At 42.8% G+C, this 26,366-nt stretch overlaps 1 protein-coding gene across 1 annotated transcript in view; it reads left to right on the forward strand.

Moving 5' to 3' along the window:
• The window catches only part of LOC117428956 (DNA-directed RNA polymerase, mitochondrial), a 40,317-nt gene extending 19,747 nt beyond the window's left edge, over positions 1-20,570 (forward strand). The window contains exons 11-21 of the mRNA XM_034912335.2: positions 309-431; positions 3,266-3,388; positions 3,846-4,025; positions 5,296-5,382; positions 7,087-7,200; positions 11,991-12,043; positions 13,503-13,601; positions 14,139-14,211; positions 15,065-15,156; positions 16,528-16,601; positions 18,279-20,570. Coding sequence (XP_034768226.2) covers positions 309-431; positions 3,266-3,388; positions 3,846-4,025; positions 5,296-5,382; positions 7,087-7,200; positions 11,991-12,043; positions 13,503-13,601; positions 14,139-14,211; positions 15,065-15,156; positions 16,528-16,601; positions 18,279-18,328 — 1,068 coding nt within the window. The 3' untranslated portion in view covers positions 18,329-20,570. The remainder of the gene's footprint in view (positions 1-308; positions 432-3,265; positions 3,389-3,845; positions 4,026-5,295; positions 5,383-7,086; positions 7,201-11,990; positions 12,044-13,502; positions 13,602-14,138; positions 14,212-15,064; positions 15,157-16,527; positions 16,602-18,278) is intronic.
• Positions 20,571-26,366: the final 5,796 nt, after the last annotated feature.

Consider the following 26,366-nt stretch of genomic DNA (forward strand, 5'->3'; position numbering starts at 1 on the left):
GTGGGAATTTCTTTCAGTTTGTATATTTTAAACTGGAAACCTTTTAGTAACGCTAACCGTAGCAGTTAAACGCTTCGCCATTTGAATATTTGAAGTTATGGTAAAAAAAAAAAAAATAGAATATGTTCTGTATAAAAGGTTGAAAAAGTTGCTCTGAAATGATTTACAATGTAGCATGAGACAAAAAAACATCAATAGAACCCTTTAATGGTCTGTGTGTAATCCTGCCTCCCGCCTCTTGTCTCCATTGATTTGTGATCTCCTGGTAGCCGCGCTGCTTTGATTATCGGTTTGTGTTTCGCCCGCAGGGCAGGAAGTGGTGGATGAATGCAGATGAGCCTTGGCAGGCCCTGGCATGCTGCATTGAGATAGCGAACGCTTCCCGATCCCCAGACCATACCGAATACATCTCCTATTTCCCAGTGCACCAGGTAAGGTAGAACTAACACACCCCACATTACAGCTGACAACTGTCCTAAAGCAGCGCCCTGGACTCTGGATGAAGTGATCTTCCCTCATCGCTGGCTCCTACATCTCCTACAGGCTTGCTATAGGGTTAAGAACGACCGTCCAAAAGAAACAGATTTGTTCTAACCGCCATAGTCTATTGTAACTGCAGATCTGAATCATACGTTAATGTTGTGTGTCTTCTTTTGTATGAGAGATGTTATCTCCTGCCTCTCATCATCAGAACAGAAACTGTTTTGCACAATCTGAGCAGACAGAGCTCCCAAACTGCGGGGAATGCTTTCTGTTATAAGAAGAGACACCCAGAACACAGCGTATCAACTCTTAAAATCTTAAACCAATACTGAACTCAAGAACTCCTCAACTAAACATAAAATAAGGTGGTGGTGCTTTTAAACGTCAGACCTGCGGGATGACGCCTGTACGCAGGGTAAGACGTACCGTGATTCATGTTAAAAGCCTTACCGCTGATTCATTGACTTGTGTAGGTGATTTTGTAATGAGGATTACTCTCCTGAGCTGGAAAGGGGAGGCTGGTGTTAAACTCATGCAGAGAGTGCATCTTGCAGGCCTGCTGTCTTCCAGAGTACCTGGAGAGACATCCATTATTCATCCAGCTCAGTCCAGAGTGTCCTGGTGACCTTTACTTGACAGAGGGGCTGGCAGGTTTCTGTGCAGCGCTGCCTGGGACCGGTTTGATTTTTCCACATCTCTGGAAGTGCAGGTCACATGTTCTACCACATGGGGTGGGGTGGGGGGCAGGTTCATCAACGCTGGTGCACGTCTGTTTTTCTAGTCATTCTACTATAAAACTTTGGCTGCATTCAGTGCTTGTCTGCCTAGTTTTTCAACTGTAAAATCTTAACTGAAACATGATGGCAATTAAAACCATGGCACGCACATAGAGAGGGTTCTCGTAGACATGTTTCGAAGAGATCTGTAAAATAGATTATACCCCAAGTGCAATCTGAAAGGTCTGAAGGTGACTAGAACTCTTCGATTAAAGATGAGAATTTACCACGTGGAGACAGGCTTGATGCATACGGGTCCACTTTTTTTTTCTAGTGATCCTGTATGTCACGTGATTGGGATGCATTAAGGAAGTACGTGGGTGTGAACATGCTGCTAGAGCTAAATAAGGTTAATGGATTTATTTTAAAACCTCAGTCTCTCCACCTTAAAGAAGACCACATTTGTATTTATTTTTACATTACTGCGCAGCGTTGTGCAAAGGGGTCTGCATTCCACAGCACGAAAGCCTCTGCAGGAGCGATGGTTCATTTCCTGCAGGGCTGCAGAACTGCCCTTGTCAAGTTCCTGACAGAGCTCTGCTGTGTTCATTAGGACGAGGGCCTGTCATTTATACGGCAGAGTAATCGGATTGTTATTCCACACGAGGAGCACCTCATAGATCACTCTGGAAACAAAGCTGTGTTTACTGGATTTGGCCCGGGAGCTGTCTCCTCTGTAACGATGACCGATTCCATAACATGCCAGTGATGCCTCCCTCTGGCTGTTAATGGACAAAAAAAAAAAAAAAGATTTATTATAATCTCCAATCTTTTTATTGTTTTGTAGAGTGGCATGCACATTCGGCTAATTTTCCCATGTGCTCCTGGCAGTCTGCAATAGTAACCTCTTGGAGTCTTGGGTGAAAGTTGTGTGCCAGATCATGCATGAAATATTGAAAATAGCTGAAAAATAGAAAGTAGTTTTGGACACATAATAAATATATATTTTCATTGAAAATGTTTTCAATTTTTTTTTTTCCATTGCTTTTATATGGGGAAGAAAAATTGCATCCTTATATGAGGTCATCATGCATTTGCATATATACAGATAGAAGCAAGTTCTTTATCCGGCCCTACATGAGGTCGCCGTGCATGAAAGGGTTAAACCCGTCTCCAATTAGGATATCCAGCAGCGCTGTTAAGGTGAAAGATTGCTAAGCAAGTGCAGATTGTGGTGTTGCAGCGATGGAGTTGGCTGTGATAGCCTGACTGTGCTGGAATATAACAGTGCAGTTGAACAGACCTGCTCTCCACGTTCCTGGCTTTGAGCACTCCACGAAATCCAGTTTTGCATGGCGAGGGGCTGAGCCCTGCCAGGCTTGTAGACCTGCAGGCTCTGTCGTGCACGCAGTCTAATTCTCATATTAGAGGCAATTAAAGCGAGGCCCGGCCACCAATATTTTACAAAGTGTTGGAGCCAGATGTTGGAATGCATTACTGGCTGACATTCAGACGAGTTGTGATTTGAAACCCGGGGTAATGCTCCATCTGCTTTCGCAGTACTTCATCGCTGTGATCTTCTTTTTCTGTGATATTAATAGAGGTGTATATCTGTGCGAAATCGTTTGGAGAAGATGACAGCCGACACGAATCTTCTCCAAACCTCCTGCAGACCTTTCAGATTGCAACAAATGAATTAGGAAATGTATTTTATATGCCAACGTTTCTCAAACTTGTTGTAACTGAGCCACCATTTGAATATAATATATTATAGAAATACATAGTAAACAATTCTTAATCAGGCAGACTTCCATAACACAGATCACTACAGAATATTCACTGCAGTTGACTGAGCAGGTAGTGAAAGAGAGAAAGAAAGAAAGAAGTCTGCTTATGATGTGTTTGTATCCCGACCCCTACTTTGAGAACCCCTCATTAATAATGCTGTCATTCGTATGTCACAGGGTTCTATTGGAAGGCTGGTCCCAATGTGTTTTCTGACTGGCTGCATACCTGTGTTCAGGTTTCAATGTTGAGTAATTGAACACCCCATTCCCCCTTCCCAGGATGGCTCATGTAACGGGCTTCAGCATTACGCAGCTCTGGGTCGTGATGTCATCGGCGCCACCTCGGTCAACCTGATGCCCTGCGAGGTGCCCCAGGACGTGTACAGTGGAGTGGCGCAGCAGGTGAGAGTTTGAACACCAGGCGGGGGGCGCTGGTGAGCATTCTTCAAACTGGCCAGACGTGGGCAATACAATGAGGCTAAGACATTCACTAAAACTGCTACATCCAAAGGGACACTAGATGATCAAACAAGGTCCTATTGTCTAGACTGCAGTAATGGTAAATATGGGCTTGTATCATTTAGTAAGGTCGTAAAAGACTGTTCTACTACACATGACCAGCATTTGAGATTTTATCTGCTGTGTAAGTCAGATCGCAAAATAATAGTGTTGCACGAACCTATTAATCGGATTGAGCTCTCCACAGAAAGCAGGTGCTGGCAATCAGGTGAGAGTCTGCTGTATGTCAGAAATGCTTGATGGCAGCGATGATTCCTCCAGTAGCGTGCACAGTGTGGGCTGTGGGCTGTGGCGTGTGTGTGACTGTGGGTGTCGTGTGCCTCTCTGACCCCGCTGCCAGGTGGAGGAGTTCCGTGCGCGCGATGCAGAGAAAGGCCTGAAGGTGGCGCAGGTGCTGGAGGGTTTCATCAACAGGAAGGTGGTGAAGCAGACCGTGATGACGGTGGTGTACGGGGTGACGCGGTACGGAGGCCGGCTGCAGATCGAGAAGAGACTGAAGGAGATAGAAGAGTTCCCCAAGGTAACCTGCTGGAGCCGTCGCTCTTACAGTGCCATGCAAGCCTACAGTGTAAAAACACAAACTGGTAGAATATTCACGCTAAAAGAAAATTAAGTCTCTTGACAACCGTCTTGATTAGAATGTCTTTCTCAATGCCTACAATGTACTATGCCAGCACAGCGAACAGGAATCAACAAGTCATATACACAGCTGATATGCAAGTGCAGGGATGGAAATAAGACTCCTTTTGCAGAGCAGTTTCACCCATTCCAGGTTGAACTAGGTGCTTGATTAGCCACAGTGTGTATAGGTAACAAGCTCGGGAGAGGCATTGTTAAACTCGTAGTTTAAACCAGGAATGGATCAAACTGCTGTAGCAACGGGAGTCTGATTAGCATCCCTGAAGTGGACTGGCTTTGTATTGTTGAGTGTGTGTCAGCATGTCGGGACTTTTAACATTTTAAAATAAACATGACACCATTAAGGTTAACCTAGAAACCGTTCATTTATTTTTCTTTATATAAAAAAATTATTTAAAAAAATAAACACATATCTTTTTTTAAATGACCCCCAGCTGCCAGGCTTGAATTCACAAGCCTGCATCGTTATGATTATTATGTGGCCCAGGCCCTCTGCCTCCCTATGTGTGTTTGTTGCTCCCTGCTTCCTTTGCTTGCTCTCTGCAGCTATTGCTGACTGCTTGCAGTGTATATTTGGGAGAAAGTGACAGGTCGCAGCTGCAGAGTGCTGATACCAGAATCAACTCATTCTTCACTGGATGGAGCACAGGGCTTTGCACATAGCCATGCTAATGTTGTGGACGATTTGACTGCTGTAGTATTGGTTCTGTAGAGATTGAACCAAACTCCAATCCCGATCATGCACTTTGTTATTCAGGAATCTCCCTGTGATCCTTAAAACAGAATTGCTTAGGTGACAGCCCTGCATTTAAGCAGAGCATTTTCACAAGAATTTGCATTCGTTCACGTGAAGCCTTTGTTTGAACATGGCACAGCTATGTGAGAGAAGACGTGGAGGATCTTTTTCATTTCTGTTGTAGACTTAAATAAAATAAATACACTGCTGGTAAGACAGACTCGGGTGAAGGAGGTGCTGTAGATTTAGTTAAAGTTTCAAACGTCTTAGTTTAGGAAATTAAATGGAATCTTAACTGCTTCAGTTTATACAACTCCAGCTCCTCTCTCTCATTACCAAGCGAATATGCTTGATCTGGTTGCACGAGAGGCCCCTGAGGGTTCGGTGCTGACCAGAGATCTTGTTCTATCTTCAGGAGTACGTCTGGGACGCCTCCCATTACCTGGTGCAGCAGGTCTTTACCAGCCTGAAGGAGATGTTCACAGGAACCAGAGAAATCCAGGTAAGATGACCCCTGCCACAGCAGCATATAGAAAAGTTTCCCAAAGTAAAAGCAGAGCGCAGTGTGATAAAGCAGTGAAGGCACAGATAAGCATTGTGAAGCCCAGAGAAGTATGGTAAACCATTTTAAGAAGACATGGGAAACCATGGTTAGTATAACCACTGGAAAAGCCTGGGGTAACTGGAAAAGTTAGTGTGCAAATTTATCAGGGTGGACTTGGGTACGGTGCACAGGGCAAGGCTATTGGGGTTATCGAACCAAAAATGACCAAAACAGACATTTAATTTAGAGGATCCGAAGTCCTCTTTTATTCGTATTAATATTTTTATTGCTGTTCTTCTTTTTATTTTTTTTCCTGGAAAAAGAAGTGCTAATGATTTGGAGTAAGTAGCTTTGAGCCCAACGTGACTGGAAGTAACAAGTTGAAAGACTTTTTTAATGCACTGTTCGGAACACAAGACATTCTCACTCTCAGCTGCATCAGCTGGCAGAATCCTATTAGGTTAGGCTGCCATGATAAGATCATTGGTGTTGTTGGAATATTTTACACCTCGTCAAACATGCAACCAGCCCTGGCCATCTCCAGCTTACCCTACCATTGCTCCAGATGTATGTATTGCTAATTAAATAGTACTTGTGCCAGCCCTGCAGCCTGCTGAATAAAATGTTGAGATGCCTAATTATATCAAAATCTTTTTTTTTTTTTTTTTTTTTCCAATGTTGCAAAACCATCCAAATTAAAAAACCTGACTGCACACTGATTAGCTGGGAACTACATCTAATGAGACGTTTTGACTTTTGGTAATAACTCATTTAATGCTGTGCAGCAGACATAATTATCTGCTCTTGTGCCACCAATCTTGGGAGTACCAAATGTTACGTTGGATAAGGAGGCCCCAGATCGGTGCTGATCAGATTCTGTGAAACCAGCCCTTCAGGTGACTAGTTTTCTTCTCCTAATGTGTTGGTGAATTGATCTTGCTACACGAAATTGATTCTGATAATTTACAACCAGCAACTAAAATGAAAGGATCCACTTTTTTTTTTTTTAAATCCATTAAACTGCTTCCTTTGTTATAAGGATTTGCAATTTGCAATTGTCAGTATAAGAAAGTTAACTTTCTCTTAAGTGGGTCACTGCATCTTAAATGGCAATTTCTCACAGTTTTTCATTTTAATGGCTAAATAGACAATAAATCACAGACTCTGTCCCTTGTACCAGTGAGGCAGGCAGGCAGTGAAGAGACTCAGGGAGCCTGACAGCCTGATAAATGGGCTCGATTGGCAGCCAGTCGGCTCTGGGATTTGGAGAATTTGTTTTACACAACCAGGATCGTCTGCTCTGCATTGGTGTGTGTGTTCTAACAGGGTTTCCCTTCAAGGCATTTTCCAAGGCAAACCCCTGGGATGTCATCATTAGCATTGCAGGGATGGAAATAAGACTCCTGTTGCATAGCAGTTCCACCCATTCCAGGTTTGACCGCAAGCTTGATTGGCCACCGTGTATCGGTAACAAGCTCAGGTGTGTCTGATAAAGCTCATAGTAAAGCCATTGATCAAACTGCTATGCAATGGGAGTCTTATTTCCATCGCTGCACTGGGGAGCAGTGTTGCATGGCGGCATCGTGGAGGCAGTGGTATTTGAGCAGGGAGGAAGTCCTAAGCCTGTCGGTTTTGTCCCTATTTCTCTCTTTTTCTTTTTAGGACTGGCTCACAGAGAGCGCCAGACTGATTGCCAAATCTGGCAGTTCTGTGGAGTGGGTGACCCCTCTTGGCCTGCCTATTGTACAGCCTTATCACCGCACCAAGAACACTATTGTGAGTACACTGCAAGCCCAGGCCACTCTGAGCTTGGGTGGCGAGGGGTGGGGGGTGGGTTGATCGATCTTGGTTTTATTTAATCCCAGCTGCCCATGGTAGCTCCACGCACTGTTGACAATGTTAGTAGACCCTAACAAACAGATTAATTTGAGCTCAGTGGGTACTGAATCAGCCCAACCAACTCCACTGACCCTCAGTCCGAGTGGTCTCATGATCGGGTTTACTGCAGGTTTCTTGTCCAGCTCCCTTGTATGTTGTAGGCGTGTGTCACAGTCTCAGAATACACTCACTCACACGCTCCTATCAGATCAATTGACAATGTGAAATCTTCAACCTCATTATGGAGTTTGACAAGAAACAGTGTCAGTCAAAGGTACAGCCATTGTCTGGCATTGCATTCCTGTTTGATTCTCAAGGTGACACGTGCGTTTCTTGTCGATCATGCTTTACCCTGTATCAATGCAGGGCTTGTAGATTTACAGAGCTGCCTTGTTAAATATAAAGCAGAACCCGGAGCGAGACAGAGTGAACGTGTCAGAGTGGAGCAACATGAGGAGTTACACTCCCTCCACCAGCCACACAAACCGAGCTGACCTCATTTCATTTCTGCACGCTGCTTTATAAAATTGGCCTCATTGCTTGTGGGACTCCCTGCAGTAAACAAACACTGTCATTTCTGCTGTCCTTTTTTTTTTTTTTTTTTTTGTTCTTGTATTTCATTTTTTTTATTTTAAAGTTTAAAAGCATATTTACACAGACAAACCCTTTCGAATCAGCCTGCTGTACTCGTAACGTTTCCAGTGGTACAGTGTTGCAAGACGTTTAGATAACCAGGCTGTCGTCTTCAGTTTTAACAATTCCCACATTTTAATTTAGTTAATCCAAACAGCCCTTTAACTCATGAGGGTGCTCCTTTGTGAACGAATGTGATGTGCGCTTTCAGATTTGGTAACGATCAATTAGTAATAGGTTTACAAAGTTACACATAATATAATCCTCAGCTTTGCTAACCTGCAGCTTTTGTAACTCCAGTTTTGGTTCACGCTCTGTGAATGTCACCAGCAATACAGCGGTGAGCTTGAACAGCCAATATTTACATATAGATTAACACGCAGTTATTAAATGTATTAAAACACTGCACATAGCTGCCCCCTTTCATGAAGATAATATTCTAGGTGTTCATATTACAGTGCATCTCAGGTCATTATATTTTATAGCTCTTTTTTTAATGGATTGCCTGATGAAGGTTTTCATAAATCACATGGCTCTGCCCCATACTGCATTTATGAGTTCCTCCCTGCTTAATCATATTTAATCATTGTAGAAAATGCCTGGTGCCCAATTTCATTTGGTTGCTGAGCACAGATACCTAGCTTCATAGACCTGTTACTGGGAGATGGAATTGAAAGGGGGTTGGGAGGGTGGAGAAGTTGCATGCAACACTGAGGAAAAAACAACCTTGGCTGACAGTTCAGAGAATAAAAGCGTTCATGTAAGGGTTTCAGTGTTAATACCCACCCAAGACATTGCCATTGCAAACCCTACGGTGTGCTGGAAAAGCACAGTGTTGTAGACGCCATACACAATGGGCCATTGCATTTGATAGCAGGAGTGCAATGGTGAGTACACTGGAATAATTCATTCTCTAAATGGTTATGGGATTTTCATCACTGTAATTGTGATTTATTATTAGGATACTGTAGTTTAGGGCCCTGTAGTTTATTACTTATTTAATACTGAAGGGAACCGTCTCCTGTCTCGTATCTTCGTCATGCAGGATGAGCATTCGTGGAGGCGGAGAGATGCAAGTGCAATGGAAAAGGCAAATGTTTCCTAGAAGAATGTGACTAGCAAGAAACTAATCGGAACAATACATGAACTGGTCCTTCTTGAAACTACCAGTAAACTTGCTGGTTTTATAACGCGATTGGTTCAATTACATCTCAGAACAGTTCTTGATCCCTTAAGCATTCATTTATTTCCATGTTGTATTCCAACTGGAAATAAGACTCCCATTGCACAGCCATTCCTGGTTTTTACTATGAGTTTAATAAGACGCACCTGAGCTTGTTACCTATAGACTGGCTGATCAAGCTTAAAGTAACACCTGGGTGATGCTGCTATGCAACAGGGGTCTTATTTCCAGCCCTGTAAAATGAATCGCAGGCCCATTTGTGTGTTCTGGGTTTCATGAGGACTGCTTGAGAGACAGAGTGTGTTAGAGAAGCAGCTGTTGTGTGTGTGTCTGAGTGTGCCTGTGTGTGTGTGTGTGTGTGTGTGTGTGTGTTATGAAGTATGCAGGCAGTCATTTTAGGCCTGGGGCAATCGCATCATTCACTGGAGTTCCATTAGCTGAGGAGCTAATGACAGTAATCGCGTCGGAAGTTATTATTTAATTTACAAAATAAGCACGGGCAGGCGTACATAAAGATTGAGGGACCAGAGAAACTGTAGATGGATATTCACCTGCAAAACAGGTGTATCCCGGACACAAAGGGGTCAAATATGTTACTGGGAAGTGTAAGTTGAGACGACAGCATCTCCTTCAAAGCAGTTTGCTGCTACCCGGCACGCTGCCAGCTGTCTTCAGTCACCTCTGCGATCAGTTCTTCATCTCTCTCGCTATCTCTGAATAAATTGAATCAGGAAATCGAAATTAGTATTCCAGACTCCCTGCGAACAGCGGGCTAGATAATTACACAAGAGACTTCCGGGGACCCAGACACGCATCCGTAAACCCGCGCGGAATGTGATCTTCAATTACTTAATCGGATTGGGATCTGTTCTTGTTGAGTTACAAAACAAAAAGATTATAAAAAATAATTTCTTGAGCTCAAATCAAGTGATTATAAAAATGAATAGCATTGGGGGATATACAATGTAGGCTGTGATTTGAAGGATTACGGAAGAAAGAAACTTAAGTTTGTGTTTTCTTGTGGAGAGGCTGATTTTCTATGGGAGAGCTTGCAGCTCGGATTTAATTTCACTGTTGCAGAGTCCGGAGTGCCATGTTGGCACTGTCAGTCCGGAAGCAGTGGTACCAAGAGCTGAACGGTACCCGTTTTAATGCCAGGGCTGTGCGTCTTACATTGTTTTCATACCTGCTTTCTAGTTCACGTGTTTAAGTTAAACGTTTTAATGTTTAAACCTTTTATAAAAGTTTACCATAGTAAAAGTGTAATAAAGCACAGTGCAAGCATGGTAAAGCAGAGGCGAGCATTGTAAAGAACAGCAAGGTATGGTAAAGCATATTAATAAACATGGCAAAGCAGGGTAGACTATGGTGAATGCACAGTATAACCATGGGAAAAGCATGGGGGAGAACTGCAAGAATACCCTGGTAAAGTTGCATAAGGGAAATGTTGTTAAACTGTTTTGACCATTGTAAAAGTGAACTGCTATGCAAACACAAAATTAGCATCACTCCTATTGAAGTTTGAATCTCAAATTAAAATGCAATCAAAACTACTGTATTGATCACACAAATGTTGCAGTAAAAAAAAAAAAAAAAAATCATAATATTAACAATAATTTGCATCTCTCTAAATGTCTAAGATGTGAACCGCAATCAAACCCCCCTGACGTCTGAAATTCCGTTATGATTCAGCAATGGTCAAGCGTGATGTGTGTCGCTTTTTTACTAGGAGGGAGGGGCTCCCCAGATAACACTAAAGACACTTGATGGGATACAAATAATGTTTTCCACTGACAAAGTGACTCGATAAAGCTAATTGTTGGCTGGGATATGTCAAGCGGCCTGTTCTAGTCTCCGGGAGGGTTGAGAAAGAGCAAAAGAGAGGGGAGGAAGGGAGGGGAGCTGTCAGGCTCTTAGCTGGAGTTTCTCTCTTCTTAATTCCCCCGGCTCTGTTGTAATGAATGCGGACAGGGTTTCAAGGACGGAACGGCGAGCGAAAAGGTCAGGCGAGTTCTGCAAGTGCTACAGGAGATATAAATAATTAGAGGAGAGGAGCCGTCGAATGTACCTTCCGAAGTCCAGCGCACAACGGGATTGATCAATAGCTCTTAGAGGCGGGTGGACCGTGGCAGAACGGAGAGGGGGAGAAACCTACAACGTGGCCCTGAAATACAGGGGCCTTGAGAGACGTGTGCCCCCGGGGGTCCACGAGATGAGGGGCACAATAATCGCAGTCCTCGAGGGCACAGTTTTAAAGCTCGTTATTAAGTCATTGAATTGCTCAGGACCTGAGTAGAGCTTTTGCAACCTCCAACTCTTTATTTATATAGAATTATTATTATTATTATTATTATTATTATTATTATTATTATTATTATTATTATTGCCACTACTACATTTAAAAAAAAAAAATTGTCACTTTTTATTTTTAATTGTGTGTGTGATTTGCTAAAACAAATTTTGTCCAATTTTCCAGAAATTGGCTGTAGTGTAAAATACAGGCCCTCATCCCCAACTTGTGCAATGAGGTCATTATGAGGTAGCCTGAGTGACAGAGTCTGACTATTATATATTAAATCACCTGGATACAATGCCCAAGCTTCCCCTATAAAAAGCAAAGAACCGTTCATGCAATAGACTTTGCACAGTGCTCTAATTATTTGGTTCGCTGCTTCTAAATAGTTGGTTGATAAACTGGAAAAATACACAAACTTTTTTTTTAAATTTTAAATACGAAGAGTTGTTTGCATGACTGACATGTAATAGTCACACTATTCATGTCACGTTAGGTCTTAGTTTTCCACGGTACATGGTTACTGTTGTTATTCAGCTGTTTGACAAAAAAAATGATCTACTGTGTTCTTCTCCCTAGCTGAAGAGCAACATCCAGTTTCTGAGTTTGCAGATCAGCCACGATGCCAGCGAGTAAGTACCTTTCGGCTTGTGTCGAGAGTTTCTAATCCTGCTTTTTTTCCCCCCTCACCTCTTTCTGATCACTGATTTCTCTTTTACACCAAACCCTTGAACCCACATCCTGCTGCTCTGCAGCCCACCCAGTACTTCAACCACTGAGCCACTGTCCTTCTCTTTATCTACAGCAGCTCCATGTAGATGTGGTTGAGAGTCCTTGAGTGGCAAAAATAGTTTTATTATGACAGAAAAAATACTGTAAGCCTCTGCATGTCTTTTGGGAGTTTTTTTTTTTTAGGGCAAAATGTCAATTACTTTCATGTCAATCAACAGCAGTGGCACAAGGCCAGGGTTTTTTCAATTGGTTCCCCGTTCTTATGATTACTAAGCCAAAATGCACCTGATGGCATGTGTTTCCTTTAGTTTAATCATAAACCCTATATAAAGCACTGCAAATGAATGAATGAATGAATGGAATGAAGTGAGTCAGTCAGTCGGTCTGTTCAGCAGGCAGTCCCATTCATTGACTTGAGCCATGGCGTGTGGAGGCAGATGCTTAATGGAAATCACAGCTGTGTCAGCCCACTGACAATCCTGTGTGGCATTTGTGGGGTTTTAAATGCCATCTGCGAATGTTCTGCATTTCATCATGTTGCTTGAAGGGCTGAGAGAACGGTTGCTGCACAGTCAGGTGTTTGTTGTGACCTTCCCATGTGAAAGGAATGCTAAGCTACAGAGTGAGGCGATGTGAGTGTGCCTGTCCTTCTGCAGGCTTCTGTCCAATAGTTCAGACTCTCGGTTCTTTCTGTATATAAATGCTTTGCTATGATAACCCTTATGGCTGGTTTCACAGTCCTTGATTAGCATTAACCCTGGACCGCCCAAGTAAGGTAATCCTCAAGATTTAGTGCTAAACAGAGTCTGTGAAACCAGTCGCTCGCAATCCACATTCGCCAATTAAATAGCTATAATTATTTCCCATAGCTAAATTAATCTCGGGTGGTGATTTTTTTCTATTTTTCAAAGCGTGCAGAAAAGTTGCAAGATGTTTAAGGCCCCTCAGTAATCCCAATTTTAAGTGAGGTGCGAGGCTGTGGTTGATTTAGCACAGTGCAGATTTCCTGTGTTTTAAAAACCACCAGTCTACTACAGAGAAGCAGCGTGGGGCCATTCCACTTCACAACCTCCCTGCCTCTCTGCATCATGCCTGCCTGTCTGCCTGCCTGCCTGCACTTGTCAGGGATTGCACTGGCTGAAAGGGAAATCGAACGAGAGGGATAAAAATAAGCAAGCGCACATTGACTGCTGTATTGTGCTCCAACCAAAAAAACAACGAAACCGTTCAGGCATGCTACACTATATGCATGAAGTCTATTTAAATGTATGGAGCCTGGCTGGCTGCATGGCCACTCTACATCTATCTGTGCGTTTGTTAGTTCTCTAATACATCAATGAACCCCCTGTCTGTTGCCAGGCGTCCTGACACGGTGAAGCAGAAGAACGCCTTTCCTCCGAATTTCATCCACTCCCTTGACTCCACACACATGATGCTGACAGCCTTGTACTGCTACAGGTGAGCGAGGGAGAGAGAAAGGGGGCAAAGAGCAGAGTGTAGCTCAGGAAGCGGTCTAGCTCTCAGGAGACACGTCTCTGGCAAGCTTGCATCGTATTGTTGCTCTCATACGGGATGCATTCTAGACTTCTCATTCCCTTTTAATAATATTGAGGTTCAGCGCACTCTCGCTGATCCAGAGCAGTAAGAGCATTATATTTATTTCCCATAGTGAATGCCTTGCTAGAGTAGTAAAGCACAGTGAGAGCACATTACCTGAGAGGTATAGTAAAAACCTACAGAGTGTCCTCTGAATAACATGAGGTGAAGAGTTTTCTATCAAGTCAACATTTTATCGGTTTATATCCGAATGCAATCCGAAAGGTAACTAGGAGGCAGTGATAAAACATTTTGGACAGCATTTTGAATTACCCCGCCCATGCCAAACTCTGGTAAACACTTAGGGGAGAGCGTAGAAGAGCTGTGAAATGACCATGTAAATTTACAATGGAGTAACAGACTCCTCTGTTAAACACTTAAATGTCTTCTTCCTTCCAGCGCTGGATTAACATTCGTCTCTGTTCACGACTGCTTTTGGACCCACGCTGTCACGGTAGATGTGATGAATAAGGTAAAAATGACACCCACACTTTGAATCTTTTAATAAAACCCCAAACCTTCAGCGCTAAAATACAGCACTGTGACTTGTCTAGATAAGCCACTGCATGCGAGGATATAACCCAACCCAAAAAAGGACTTCATGCCATTACTGTAGAGGCGAAGATGCATTATGCATGATTGTATCTGCTGGTAATCTGGGGAGCCTTGTTTTGAGCAGTGCCATGGATTCTTCAAAGCAGACGGTTCAAGTTTCATCACAAAACTCAATTTCTCTCCTTCCCCCTGGGACTGATCTTTCTGTGTGTGCTCGTTGGATGGCAGCCGCGGGGTCCGCCTTGTAGCCACAGCATGTTTAATGGCCCTGAAGCCTTCCCTGGAAACCAAGGTTTTTCTAAACATGCTCTACAGGCTGCTCTTGCCATATGCTGCTGTGTGAAACCATGTCAAGACAGGTCATTATTTATAGCCAGGAACAGCAGTGCTGACTCAAATGCCAAGACAAAATGCTTACAGAAATCATCGAAATGATGTAAGCACAAAATTGAAGTTCGGAAAACCAAATCGTGTTTTCAAGCTGCTTCTGATAATCGCGGCCTTTTACTGGATAGGTACTGGTGTTTGGCCTTCTAAAACCATTCAAATGTTACACTAACTTCAAACTAACCTGGGCAGGCTACAGATCCAAAGACAGGCACAGTGTGTAAGTACATTCTGATTTTAATTCAAACTGCTGACATTTTTTGCTTGCATTTAGTGTGTAATTTTTTTTTTTAATATAGTTTAATGTGACTCGGGCGGGTCTGGTGATTGCTAGCTTGCGCAGTTTTAATCTAAGTGTGTGTTTGTGTCCCCCTCCTCGGCAGGTCTGCAGAGAGCAGTTTGTGGCCCTGCACAGCCAGCCCATCCTTCAGGACCTCTCCAACTTCCTGCTGGATAAATACGGCGCCTGCCTACCGTGAGTTTACTTGGTAACCACTCGCCCCAAACTTCATGAGACTTTGCAGGGACAGTCTGAAAAATCTCTGGACCTGGGTATCTGAAAAATACACGTTGGGTATGGAAATAAGACTCCCGTTGCATAGCAGTTTTATACCGTTATTGGTTCAATTCCATCTCGGATTTTTTGCTATCCCATAAGCATTCATTTTAAATGTACTTTTATGTTGTATTCAAACTGGATTCCAAGTAGATGCAAAAAAAAAATTGACTTTTGACTTTCCAAATGCAGGTGAATTGTGCTTGAATGAACTCTTCAGAGCACGTGGCACAATTTTTAGTAAAACACACCTGAACTTGTTACCTCTACACACTGTGGCTAATCAAGCTCGTAGTAAAGCCTGGAATGGGTGAAACTGCTATGCAATAGGAGTGCAATCCATCCCTGCAGGGGTATCTTCTTAGTATTCTTCTACTTCACATCTGGTTCCCTGGCTTTAAATGAATTGCTATGAGAAAGTAATTTGAACCTGTGCTGCAGAAAAACGTAAACTCTGAATAAGGGCACTCCAGGTACTTTTTACAAGCTGCCCACCTGTTTATTCCAGGGATGGAAATAAGACTCCCATTGCATAGCAGTTTGATCCATTCCTGGTTTTACTTTGAGTTTAATAAGAGACACTTGCGCTTGTTACCTATACACACTGTGACTGATCCAAGTTCGTAGTAAAACCTGGAATGGGTGAAACTGCTGTGCAATAGGAGTCTTATTGTTATTCCATGTACTGGGAATTGGGGATTAGCTAAGAGCTACAGTATTGCAGGATATATCTTACAAGAAGCATGGCAATTTGTTGTCGAGCGATTTTCAGTCTTATTTTGGGCATGGAACCCTACACTTTCCCTTTAGTGCTGTGTTTATGTCCTTGTATGGCTCTGACGTGCCTTATTTACACTGTGAAATACCAGCATGTTTTTTTCTGAGCTATGGTTGTGATCGGAGCCAAGATTAGTCTGTAGTGCACCAAATCAATAATAATAATACTGAAAGCCCTGTGGCTCACTTATACAGGTTCAAGCAACTGGAGGGCACTCGCTCGGTTTTATTGCACCAACACCGAATTCCCCGAAACACATTTTATTGTATTTTTTAGCTGAAAAATGAATTGAAACGTCACTGTTTGTGAGTCTCCCGCTGTGGTTCAGCTTAGCTTTCAGCACCACCTCAGCACTCGTTCGTCTGTGTTTTGACAGCTCAGCTCAGTGGCTGCTCTGGGGTTACAGCTAGAAGCCTGTCGGAGCCTCGTGATTTGATGGGAAGGTGCAATAGGCTTCATGTAATACAGTTAATCATTATTATTATTATGCTGGCTTTTTTTTTTCTCTGCAGGGGAGATCGTAGGAACAAGAAGTTTTTGGAGTACAGGAGGATGTTGGAACTGCTGTCCAAAGTTCCCCAGACAGGTGCGTGCTAACGAGGCAATTAATTAATCAGAGGTTCCTCTTAAGTAATTAAGCATCCCTATGAAGGGACCTTGTATGAGTTTGCAAGCCTGCCACCTGTCTGTCACAGCTCTCTTTTTAATTTTCTCAGTTCAATAACCGGTGTTGTCTAGTACAAATTAACCCTTTCACGTTGTTTATAGCCTCTGGACTCTGATATAGGGTCCTTTTTATAGTTTGCACACAGCTGTATTCTATGATTATCTCAATTAAGTTCCATTACAGGTGGGGTCCTATGAACAATAACCAATTCAGTGTCGCTCTGTTTTGCTAACTATATTAATGGCACGGACTTGCTTTCAGACAGTGCCGTTACAAGCTGTATTCTATGATTCTCTCAACAGAGTTCCATTACCGCCACATTGCTTTTAGCCTCTGGAGATGTCGGTGATTCAGATCTTTTTCACATTTCCATTGCAGTTCATGTTTACAGACCATTCGACCGGATAAGACACGCCTCTTAGGCTCCAGTTTCGAGTCATGATCTGCGTGTTGCTGAAACCCAGGTGTCCAGATTCTTCTGGCAGGGATCTGTCTCGCAGGTCTCCCGTATAAATGATCCTAGTAATTCTGTTCTGTTCGATTCAACTCATATCGCAAGCACGTTCATTCAGCTGTCAGTGTGGAGACTGGCTAGTTAAGAATCCAATCTAATCCACCTGAGCCTTCCAATCTAAAGCAACATGAAAATGACTCTGAATAAATCTTGGGTGGCAGTGGCACTGTTGGAAGGCATTCCCCAAGGTTGTTTATCGCTCTTGTGAGGAGCCGTACTCCGCCAGTCGGACAGGCCAGCGTATAAGAGGAGTGAAGGGTTACTGCTAGTATACGATCGTATAAAAATGAATAAATCCTGGCCTCTGTTTGAAAAGGAAGTGACATTTTAGTTGATTTATATTTTTGCTCACTGAGAAATCTGATTTAGCAAAGGGGCTCAACCACAGGTGCTTGAACATCTGTCACTGGATCAGACAGGCGGCTGATTTTATTCAAGGCACCTCTTGACATTTACAGAAGCTCGTACTAAAAAACGAAGTCAGCTCAGTTCAGACGGCCGTAAAACACGCGCAGTGCTCAGATTGCAAATTGCAGTTGCCCCTCCGCCTGGCTCCCATCGAGGACAAATGGAGCACTTGCAATTAAAGAAATGAGGCTGACGACTAATTTAAAGCACTGATTTATCATACAGTTATTTGTTTTGCAGTGTTCTGCCTGTAGCCCTGGTGACCAGGAGTATATAGAACAGAGGCTCTAATGCACTTCCAGTTTGCATATACATTTTCATTATTGGGCTGGGTTAAGTTAAACATCCGAGGGACACGCACTATGAAAGTAAATTAAATAAAAAGGAAAATACAAAGCAGGCCTAATTAAGTGTCATTATCCTGTTGCATAATTGTTTTAGTGAATGAAATATCAGGCTTTCTCATCACAGCACAGGATAATACGAAACGGCGCTGTGTCTGGAGAACCGGGCGTATACCATTGTGATAAAAGGGATACAGATGTTTGTTTGCTCAAGTGTCGTGAGCTAAATCATGGCGATCTGCTCTGCTCTGAGCACAGTTTCTTGTTTGTGAGAAGCAAGTGATGCATGACTTGAACCCTGCTTATCTGATTCTTTCCTCTCTCTCTTAGGTGATTTTGATCTGCAGAGGGTGAAAGAATCTACATATTTCTTCAGCTGAGCCCACGCAGGCGTCGAGAATCTCTAATCAAGGACGCAGACTGAGCCAGCCTACAGCTGCCCTGCCTTGACACCCGCCACCCCCACCCCAAAGAAAAGAAAGAGCCCAGTTATTTAATTTTGTTTCCACGGAGACTCGCTTTGCAATGAGAAGAGAACATAAACCATTCATTGCACCTGGACTAACCGAGGAGAGGGGGAAACTGGTCTTTTAAACCAGAAAGCACCGCTGGTCCAGTGAAGGGTGTGGGCTGGGCGCCTGAGGTTGCAGCTTCTGACTGTGCAACCAGCCTTGAGATGGAATCTCAAACCTTCGATTCTGTCGAAAAAGACTTACCGCCAGCAGTGTGCAAGTTTACTGGATAAAGAACTGACACCAGCGTGTTTTCTGTAATGCCTAAAAAATAAAGCAAATAAATACTGGTACTTCTGTATTGGGCGGAGAAAACACACACCCATACAGCTTTATATTAAAATGAAGTGGGAATACTTGTGATTCTCGCTGTGATGCTGCTCAAGCTTCCTTATGTTGATTTGACTCGCTCCTTTCCCTTATGTTTGCTTTGTCTTTTTTTTTACAGTTATCACCTCCAGTTTCAAGTATTGAATAAGTCCATTAAAAAAAAAAAAATGTAAATTGAGATACACACATTTTTTTAAGCTGCTGTGATTGTGAAAGAGTTAATACTGCTATTAAGATGCAATAACCCATTCCTTTCCCCTGCTGAATAACACACTTGGAAGACTTTGTAAACTTTGTGCTGCTCCGTGGTACGCTGAGCTTGGTTTTGATCATCTTCAGAGGAGGTTGGTTTGGTTAATCCTGACAGACAAGACCATCATTTCATCAGGGGTATTTTAATGAGGGTGTTTTAATTTCTGTGTTGATTGCTTTTGTATCTTTCTCTGTATATAATAATTATCCTGTGACTTGAACCAGCTGGGTACGCTACATCTTGTTTAGGGGGGGGGCAATGTTTTCAATAAATAAATAAATAAATAAATAAATAAATAAATGACTTAATAACTAATGAAACAACAATATAAAGTGGTTTGATTAATACCTGCACCTTCATTAGCAGTCTGATCACCAGGCTCAGGCATGGAAGGCTGTGTTTGTATTTCTTGCAGAATTTTTCAAACATTGTGGTTCATGTATTCGATTTGTTAGAATAACTGGTCAGTGGCTAGCACAGCTGACCATTAGGCTAATGCATGTACATCTGCAGAAGAAAAAACATGAACTGTTATTTTTGACTGTTTCACATAGGCTACTAATCGCTGTAGGGGGGGAAACGTTACCAATGCTGTAAGTGTGTCATATGATGAATGTTTATATTGAAATAATTAGGGAATGTATGACTCATAGCGGTTTACTGTATTTTAACCAGGCTCATATATCTTCTTCAAGGGTGACAAGTGACGTTTTCTTTAAATAATGAAAAAAAAAAACTAGAAGGGTGTTTATACAGCAAATCCTATCAACGTGCGTTTGCTGGATTGGGAGGGGGGCTCTTCTCAAAGGACTTGTCCCGGGCCTCAAAATTTTTGGCTACTGCTCTGCAAGGAATGGATCAAACAGCAATTACATGCCTTAACTGGCTGCTTTTTGAGTGCAGATGGAGAAGGAGTACGATGGAACGTCATTTACAGCTTATTATCTGTTGGCAGCAATTATGGCTAATCTTTTTTGACCTTAACAAACCCCCATTTACCTCTAACCAGTTTGGGCATAGCTATTTGTACAGAGCCAGCAATTTACAATAAAATGCCAGCTATCTGTAAAAGCCTCCTTCATTGGCTTTCTGTGTACTACAGTGTTATGAGATACACTGCCATCATGGACTGCTGAAAACCACGAATTCAGACGAGTCCGGCTCTTTTGCAATGTGGTCAAGCTTGCCGTGCACGAGGTTGCTGGTTCGCGCCCAGCCTCCACCCTGATACACCTGCACAGAGTTTTGGGCAAAAAGAGCACTGTAGGTTTTTACAGCTGTTTTTGAAACTTGCATGCAGATCAATGAGATCACAAGGGAGACAGCCGCTTGCATTCTGGAACCTCAGAATATTACATTAACATTCTGTCGGGATACCAGCAATTTCCAAAAGACTTTCCTTTAGTGGGTAGGACTCCTGACGCAGTTGGAAACCTGTTGGTTCACTTACGAGAGACGGAGAGGGTAATATCGCCCCCGCTGAATCGATAAGAACACTTAAAGTGGCAGCAATCAAGCAATTTGTACTTTGAGAGTCGGGGGTCTAGATGACAAGTGTGTCGCATTAAAGGCTGTAACCTAATGTTTGGGAAAGGAACCACATTTGACACTGGGGGGGAGGGGGGGGGGGGTGGAACAGTAAAACATTTACATATAAAAACAGAACCAAATAGAGCAGGGTGCCTGTTTAAGATCCATGCCTTGCTCTTTGAATAAATACAAGCATGAATATTGATCTGAGCCCTTGTGAAGTATTGGATTTTTCAGCAGAGCCCTTGTCAGTTGGCTTAGTGGGGTTTTTGCATTGATAACCGCCTGTTGATTCGAGATCGTTACGGCTTGCAAAGCTGCCCAGGGCCTGGGGTAAAAAGAGACAAGCGAAACTGAAAAAATAAAAATAGAATAGAATAGAGTCAACTGGGTCTGAAAATGTGGTTTATGCCAAATGGCATGAATTGATATATTTTGTTGTGCATTCACTTCTATTGAGATGATCCGGTTGCTTTAGAAATGTGATTTCGGCAAGAAGTTAAAGTTAAATGCGAATGTTCTGCGCACCCCTAATGATCAGTATGGAAAGCTGTGTAGCTGCTGCTTGGTGCACTCCCCCTATAAGCTGGAACACTTTTTGGATTAGCACATAAGTTCAGTGAATGCGTGCATATACAGCAACACTAAAAGCATACTAAATAAAGCTTACATTACTTTTGTATTCTGCTGCTGCTTTGTTTTTGGGTTAAGTATACCTCTAATTGAAACCCTTTGACACTTAAATCAAGAGGCTGACAGTTACATCATGGGAAGCAGGTGGAGTCAACAGAGTTGAAAGGTCACAACTTCACCTGACTTCTAAAGACCAGGAAGCACGGTCCAGGTTAGCTGCAGTACCCTTGGAATCCTGTAGGTGTTGCAGGCTGACGGGGAGTCGACGTGCCGTGCTGCTGGAGATGTCCTTGAGCTGACCTTGTGTCTCACGCACAGGCACACGACTGGGCTGCACACAGACACCTCGTCACAGATGCAGCAGGGTGTCTGTCTGCATAGAAACCATCACTTCGAATAGGGGTGTGTGTGTCTGAGGGCGTTCTGAGCATGTGAGCTGCATGCATGGACTGTACTTTGCTGCCCAATTCTCCAAATACTATCATATGCTATTTGTAACTGATGCTCCCTTTAATTAAGAAAATGTTTACAATTATGCTAAGTAAACATCTGTAAAATCTTACTAGGTGTTTTTTATATGGATGTGTTCTTGCAATTCTATTTTGGCTATACAGTACATGCGTTTCTGTTTCTACTGTGAGTGCTTTATGCTCTATTGTCTCTAGTTGTAGGGCACATAGAACACTAGTCCGTCAGAGCCCTAATGTCACTATAAACCCCCAATGTTTGCCGTGCTGCAGCTTAGCAGTCAAGTTTCATTTAAACATCACCTTGTAAATATATAAGAAACCTTTCCTTCTTTAAGTCGTGTCTCCATGTGACTGCAAAACAGCCCTACTGGCTGCTAGCCAACTAGCAAAAAATCTAGCAGTTATCCAACCTCTCGCATCACTACTTGTATTGGATGAAAAGATGAAGGACACAGATTAGTATGCCAATGCTCTCATGTTTTATTGCACAATGATTACTGCATGACTTTCTGAAGGGGTTTGATGTCATTATTACCATACATTTTATAATTGCATTTTCTAGTATTTATTAGAAATAGTTGACCTACCAAACGCTGCAGTCATACCAGACATCAGTGCAGCTATTGACCTTCTGTGACGGGATTCTGTTAAGATTTCAACCAGGTCTGTAGTGCACACACCTCTTTAAGCGGGGCACAGGAAAAGAAGCTTGAGTGTTGAGGCTCCAGACCTGGGTGCAGGAGGATGTGGGTTCAAGTAGCTCAGTGTAGTTAAGGGTACTGTGGTGTGTAGCTTGTGGCTTAAAGAGCGTGGGTGGGGGGGCACATTACAGAACAAAATCCAAACTTGCCTGATTGTACAATTTTTTTTTTTCATATGACAAGTTTCATATTGTAGATGAGTTTTGTTTTTTAGGATTGACTGAACACAGCAGGAAAGGCAAAGGCAAAGGCACAGGAAAACAACACGCGGAACAGACGATACAAACGAGTACAATGCAAACATTCAATTATTGCAACAGAGAAACAGAATTCTACGTACAAGCAACAAATGCCAGATTCAATTAGAAAATCCTTTGTCAGCAAAATTGTCTTTTTTTTTTTTTAAACGGTTTGCAAAACCTACTCTGTATTCTGTTACATAGCGTTTCCTAAACTTGAGGAATTCGACGTTCTAACTTTAGGTAAGATGCTGACAGGTAGGATGGTTCTGGCAATGTGAGCCCCAGGACCTTTATAAGGAATACCAGAAAACAAACTCTTTCCACACTAGAATCTAGAATGCTGTATTGTGTCACAATGGAGGCTGTTGGCACTACAGCCTATAAGATACTACAAAACTGCATGGGAGGCCGTTGAGAATGTTCTAAGACTACAGGTGCAGACCTCTCTAATACAATAACAGCTTGCCTTTCCCCGAAGGTACTGTGCTTGGTCTTTAACACACACACCGTACCAGACCAAGATGTGTGCCCCCCTGTGCAGCCAGTAATTGGACCGGACTCACTGGCATGCCCTTTGCACTGCACTGATATCTATAGGTACTGCACATGCAATGTGTCACAATAGACGTGTCGTGTTCTGTACACCATATAGATTTGCCCCACAATATAAATAAAATGTTACCCCAGCCACACTGTGCATTTACGACATATGATGTGCAGTACAGTGTACTGTGTACATTTTGCAAAAGGCATGCTGGTGACATGGGACTCAGCTACACACAGATCATTAGTCTTAGCGCCCCCAGAACAGAACACATTGATTGTGAGCCCTGAAGCCGGGAGAATAAAAAGTTAAGTTGCCACTGAACAGGAAGTTCTGCATAACGAAAAAACACAATCTAACCGTCCTGAACACTGCAGCTCAACTCCATATACCCTGGCAGGAACTCTTCATATCCTGGACACCCTGGCAGTCGTATTTGTGTCTTTTAACAGCTGGCATCCTTCACTGCCGGCCTCATCTTCTGCTAGATTTGAACTGTGCAGATGGAAATCGCCACCGGCAGGTGAGGTCAGAACTACGAGCGGAGATGTATCTCTGGCTACTGCTGCACTGGGGTCCAGGAAGATAAGAGTGAATGAATGACCCTTGTGAGGATTCCAGACGCTTCCATCACAGACCCTGGATTGGTTTCTATTGGTGCAGACGTTGGCGTTTTATTAAGGGTTTCAGCTGGGGTGTTCCTACTATAAAACACTGTGGTTTTGAAGCATGAAATCCTAAACCGTTGCAGTACGAGGTGACATATCTAACGTCCGTGACGCACGGGTCACAGCAGGGCATTGCCCAAACACCGCAGTAAGACAATATCTGAATGTTTTTAGCATGATGACTCATAGTCTTTGCTCTTTGTATTAGATCAGAGTGATGTGTTTAAAAACTCATCAGTTCTGTATGAATGATTTTGAATGCAATATTTAAAATAATAATAATAGCAATACTGTAATAGTTACTATTAGAAACGGAGACACTTGGAAATACAGTGTCTTCCGTTTTGTTAACTAACAATGCAGTAAACTTTGCTATGAGCAAAAGCTTCGTACAGTTGAGACTGCAGTACTATGTAGACTGAAGAAAACACAGTGTCAATGAGTCAGACTGTTTGAATTATACTGGTAGGTTGCAGTTTCAGAGGGCAGTAGTTTAAAATCTGCTGGAGCGAGAGAGAGTCCTATGCAAGGACAAAAACAAAGTTTTCCCTTGGGAATAGACTGGAGAGAAATTTGGACACCCTTTGCAGAGCGCAGCTGGAATCATAGTCTAAAAATGTTGGGTCGACCAGGTGTGCTTGCACTGGGGTCTTCCATCAGGCACGAGCCTCCTGGAAACAAATGAGCCATTTTGGGCTTGACCGAGATTCTGATTTTTTTGCTGTTTAATACAGCTATAGTTTTGCACGGCTAAAACATGCACCAGCAGAAAGCAGTCAGGAGTGGGAGGTTGTGTAGGAGTAGCAGACCTGCTCTAGGTGGGGCTACTGATTTTGAGTTTCCACCAGCACCCTGCACCTCACCCAGAAGGATCCAAGCTTAGGGAATAAAACTGACAACTAAAGTGCTGGAATAGGAATCAGCAGCAAGACTGGGGGCAGACAAAGAAAAACAACCAGCACCCTTCTTCATATAATACAATGGGGTAGGACATGTATATGAAATAGATGGTCTCTTTTTTGTGCACAGGGCGCCATGTTGGTGAAGGAGCAATCCATGTGCAGCCAACGACTCACAATCCTGGGTTGACTACTAAGAACAGGCCGCCTCCTACGCCTGCCCACTGAAGGGCTGTCGCAGATTCTGATTGGAGGAGATCGTATAAGGGGGTGAGGCTGATTTTGACAGACAGGAGCAGATGCCAAGCCTGGGAAACTCAAGTTCAATTTGAAAACTTCAAAGTTCAGTTTCACAGAACAGTTTTGCAGCCTACTTTCTGTAGATAATGGAAATGCAAATCGCTCTGGGTCACTTTTGAATGGACGCCAGTAAGAAACAGGAACCAAGTGGGGTATGAAAGCACGGCCAGCGCTGGCACACGCCACACGCCACACACGCACACGCAGCAAACATCATTCATCAGTTAACATTGTTTCCCTTTTTAAAGATTTTAATTTACACTGCATTTGATCTTTTACATCATTTACATACATTCAACACAAAAAGGCTACAGAGATACTGAGATTACGGCTGCAATGGTTATTATAAGAAGTCGTTCCATATTTTATCTTCTTTAACCAGATAATATCATTAGTTAGCGTAAAATAGTAAAAGTCCCATCAAAATACAGCGACATTCGCACTAGAGGGTCAAGAAGCAGAGCTTCACACATCCTTTAAAAGCATTACAATTCTCCACTCACTCTTCGCACACTAGGATACCATCCAAATACTACACAGAAGGTCTGCTGCAAGTTGTAAATGTTGCTTTAGAAGGCGATTGCCCACAAATTATTTTAGTTTTTTTTCTTAGTAAATTAAAAATCTTAAATTAGACCGCCACACATTTCACATTTGTCCATTTTAAATAAGTGAATACAGCGGCTCAACAGACCAGCATTGTACTGGTGGCATTAAAGAAGTCCATATCACTCCCATTAGAGCGACACTCACCAGAGATGCAATGCGTCCTGTACTGGCACTTGGAACCACTATGCATAACGCCAGGCAATGAGAATTGTTAACATTTAAAAAAATATACAGCAATTGCTCAAAAATGACTACTAAAATAACAATTGAGGAATACAAAAATAAAATGCTGATGCAAATTTAACCCTACAACTAATTCTTATTACGTGACACTATGTGCAGTGAGTATAGCGTTATACAGTACATGGGATACCTAACGCATGCTACTCTTTGAAGCCCCTGTGATTGCATCATCATACTCTGATAGTGTGTATGAGAGCTCTGCTTTGCATGTGGTGCACTCAGCGATGTATTCATGTTTCTTTGTGTACAGTCATGATGGTCTTCCGAACGGAAGCAATGCTTAATTGTATAAACTCCAGACAGAGATGTTAATTACACTTTCCTACACCACCTCCCTGCCTTAAAGTGAACAGCTGTGAATATTTAATCTGGTAGCTTGATAATGGCCATTTCCTTATGCAGTAAACTGCCTCCTTTTGACCAAACCAAGGATTCAAGTTCGGGTGCTGCTATCATTATTGCGTTTTTCTTAAAAAGACACTGA

Source organism: Acipenser ruthenus, chromosome 49, assembly GCF_902713425.1.
Source record: "Acipenser ruthenus chromosome 49, fAciRut3.2 maternal haplotype, whole genome shotgun sequence".
NCBI lineage: Eukaryota > Metazoa > Chordata > Actinopteri > Acipenseriformes > Acipenseridae > Acipenser > Acipenser ruthenus.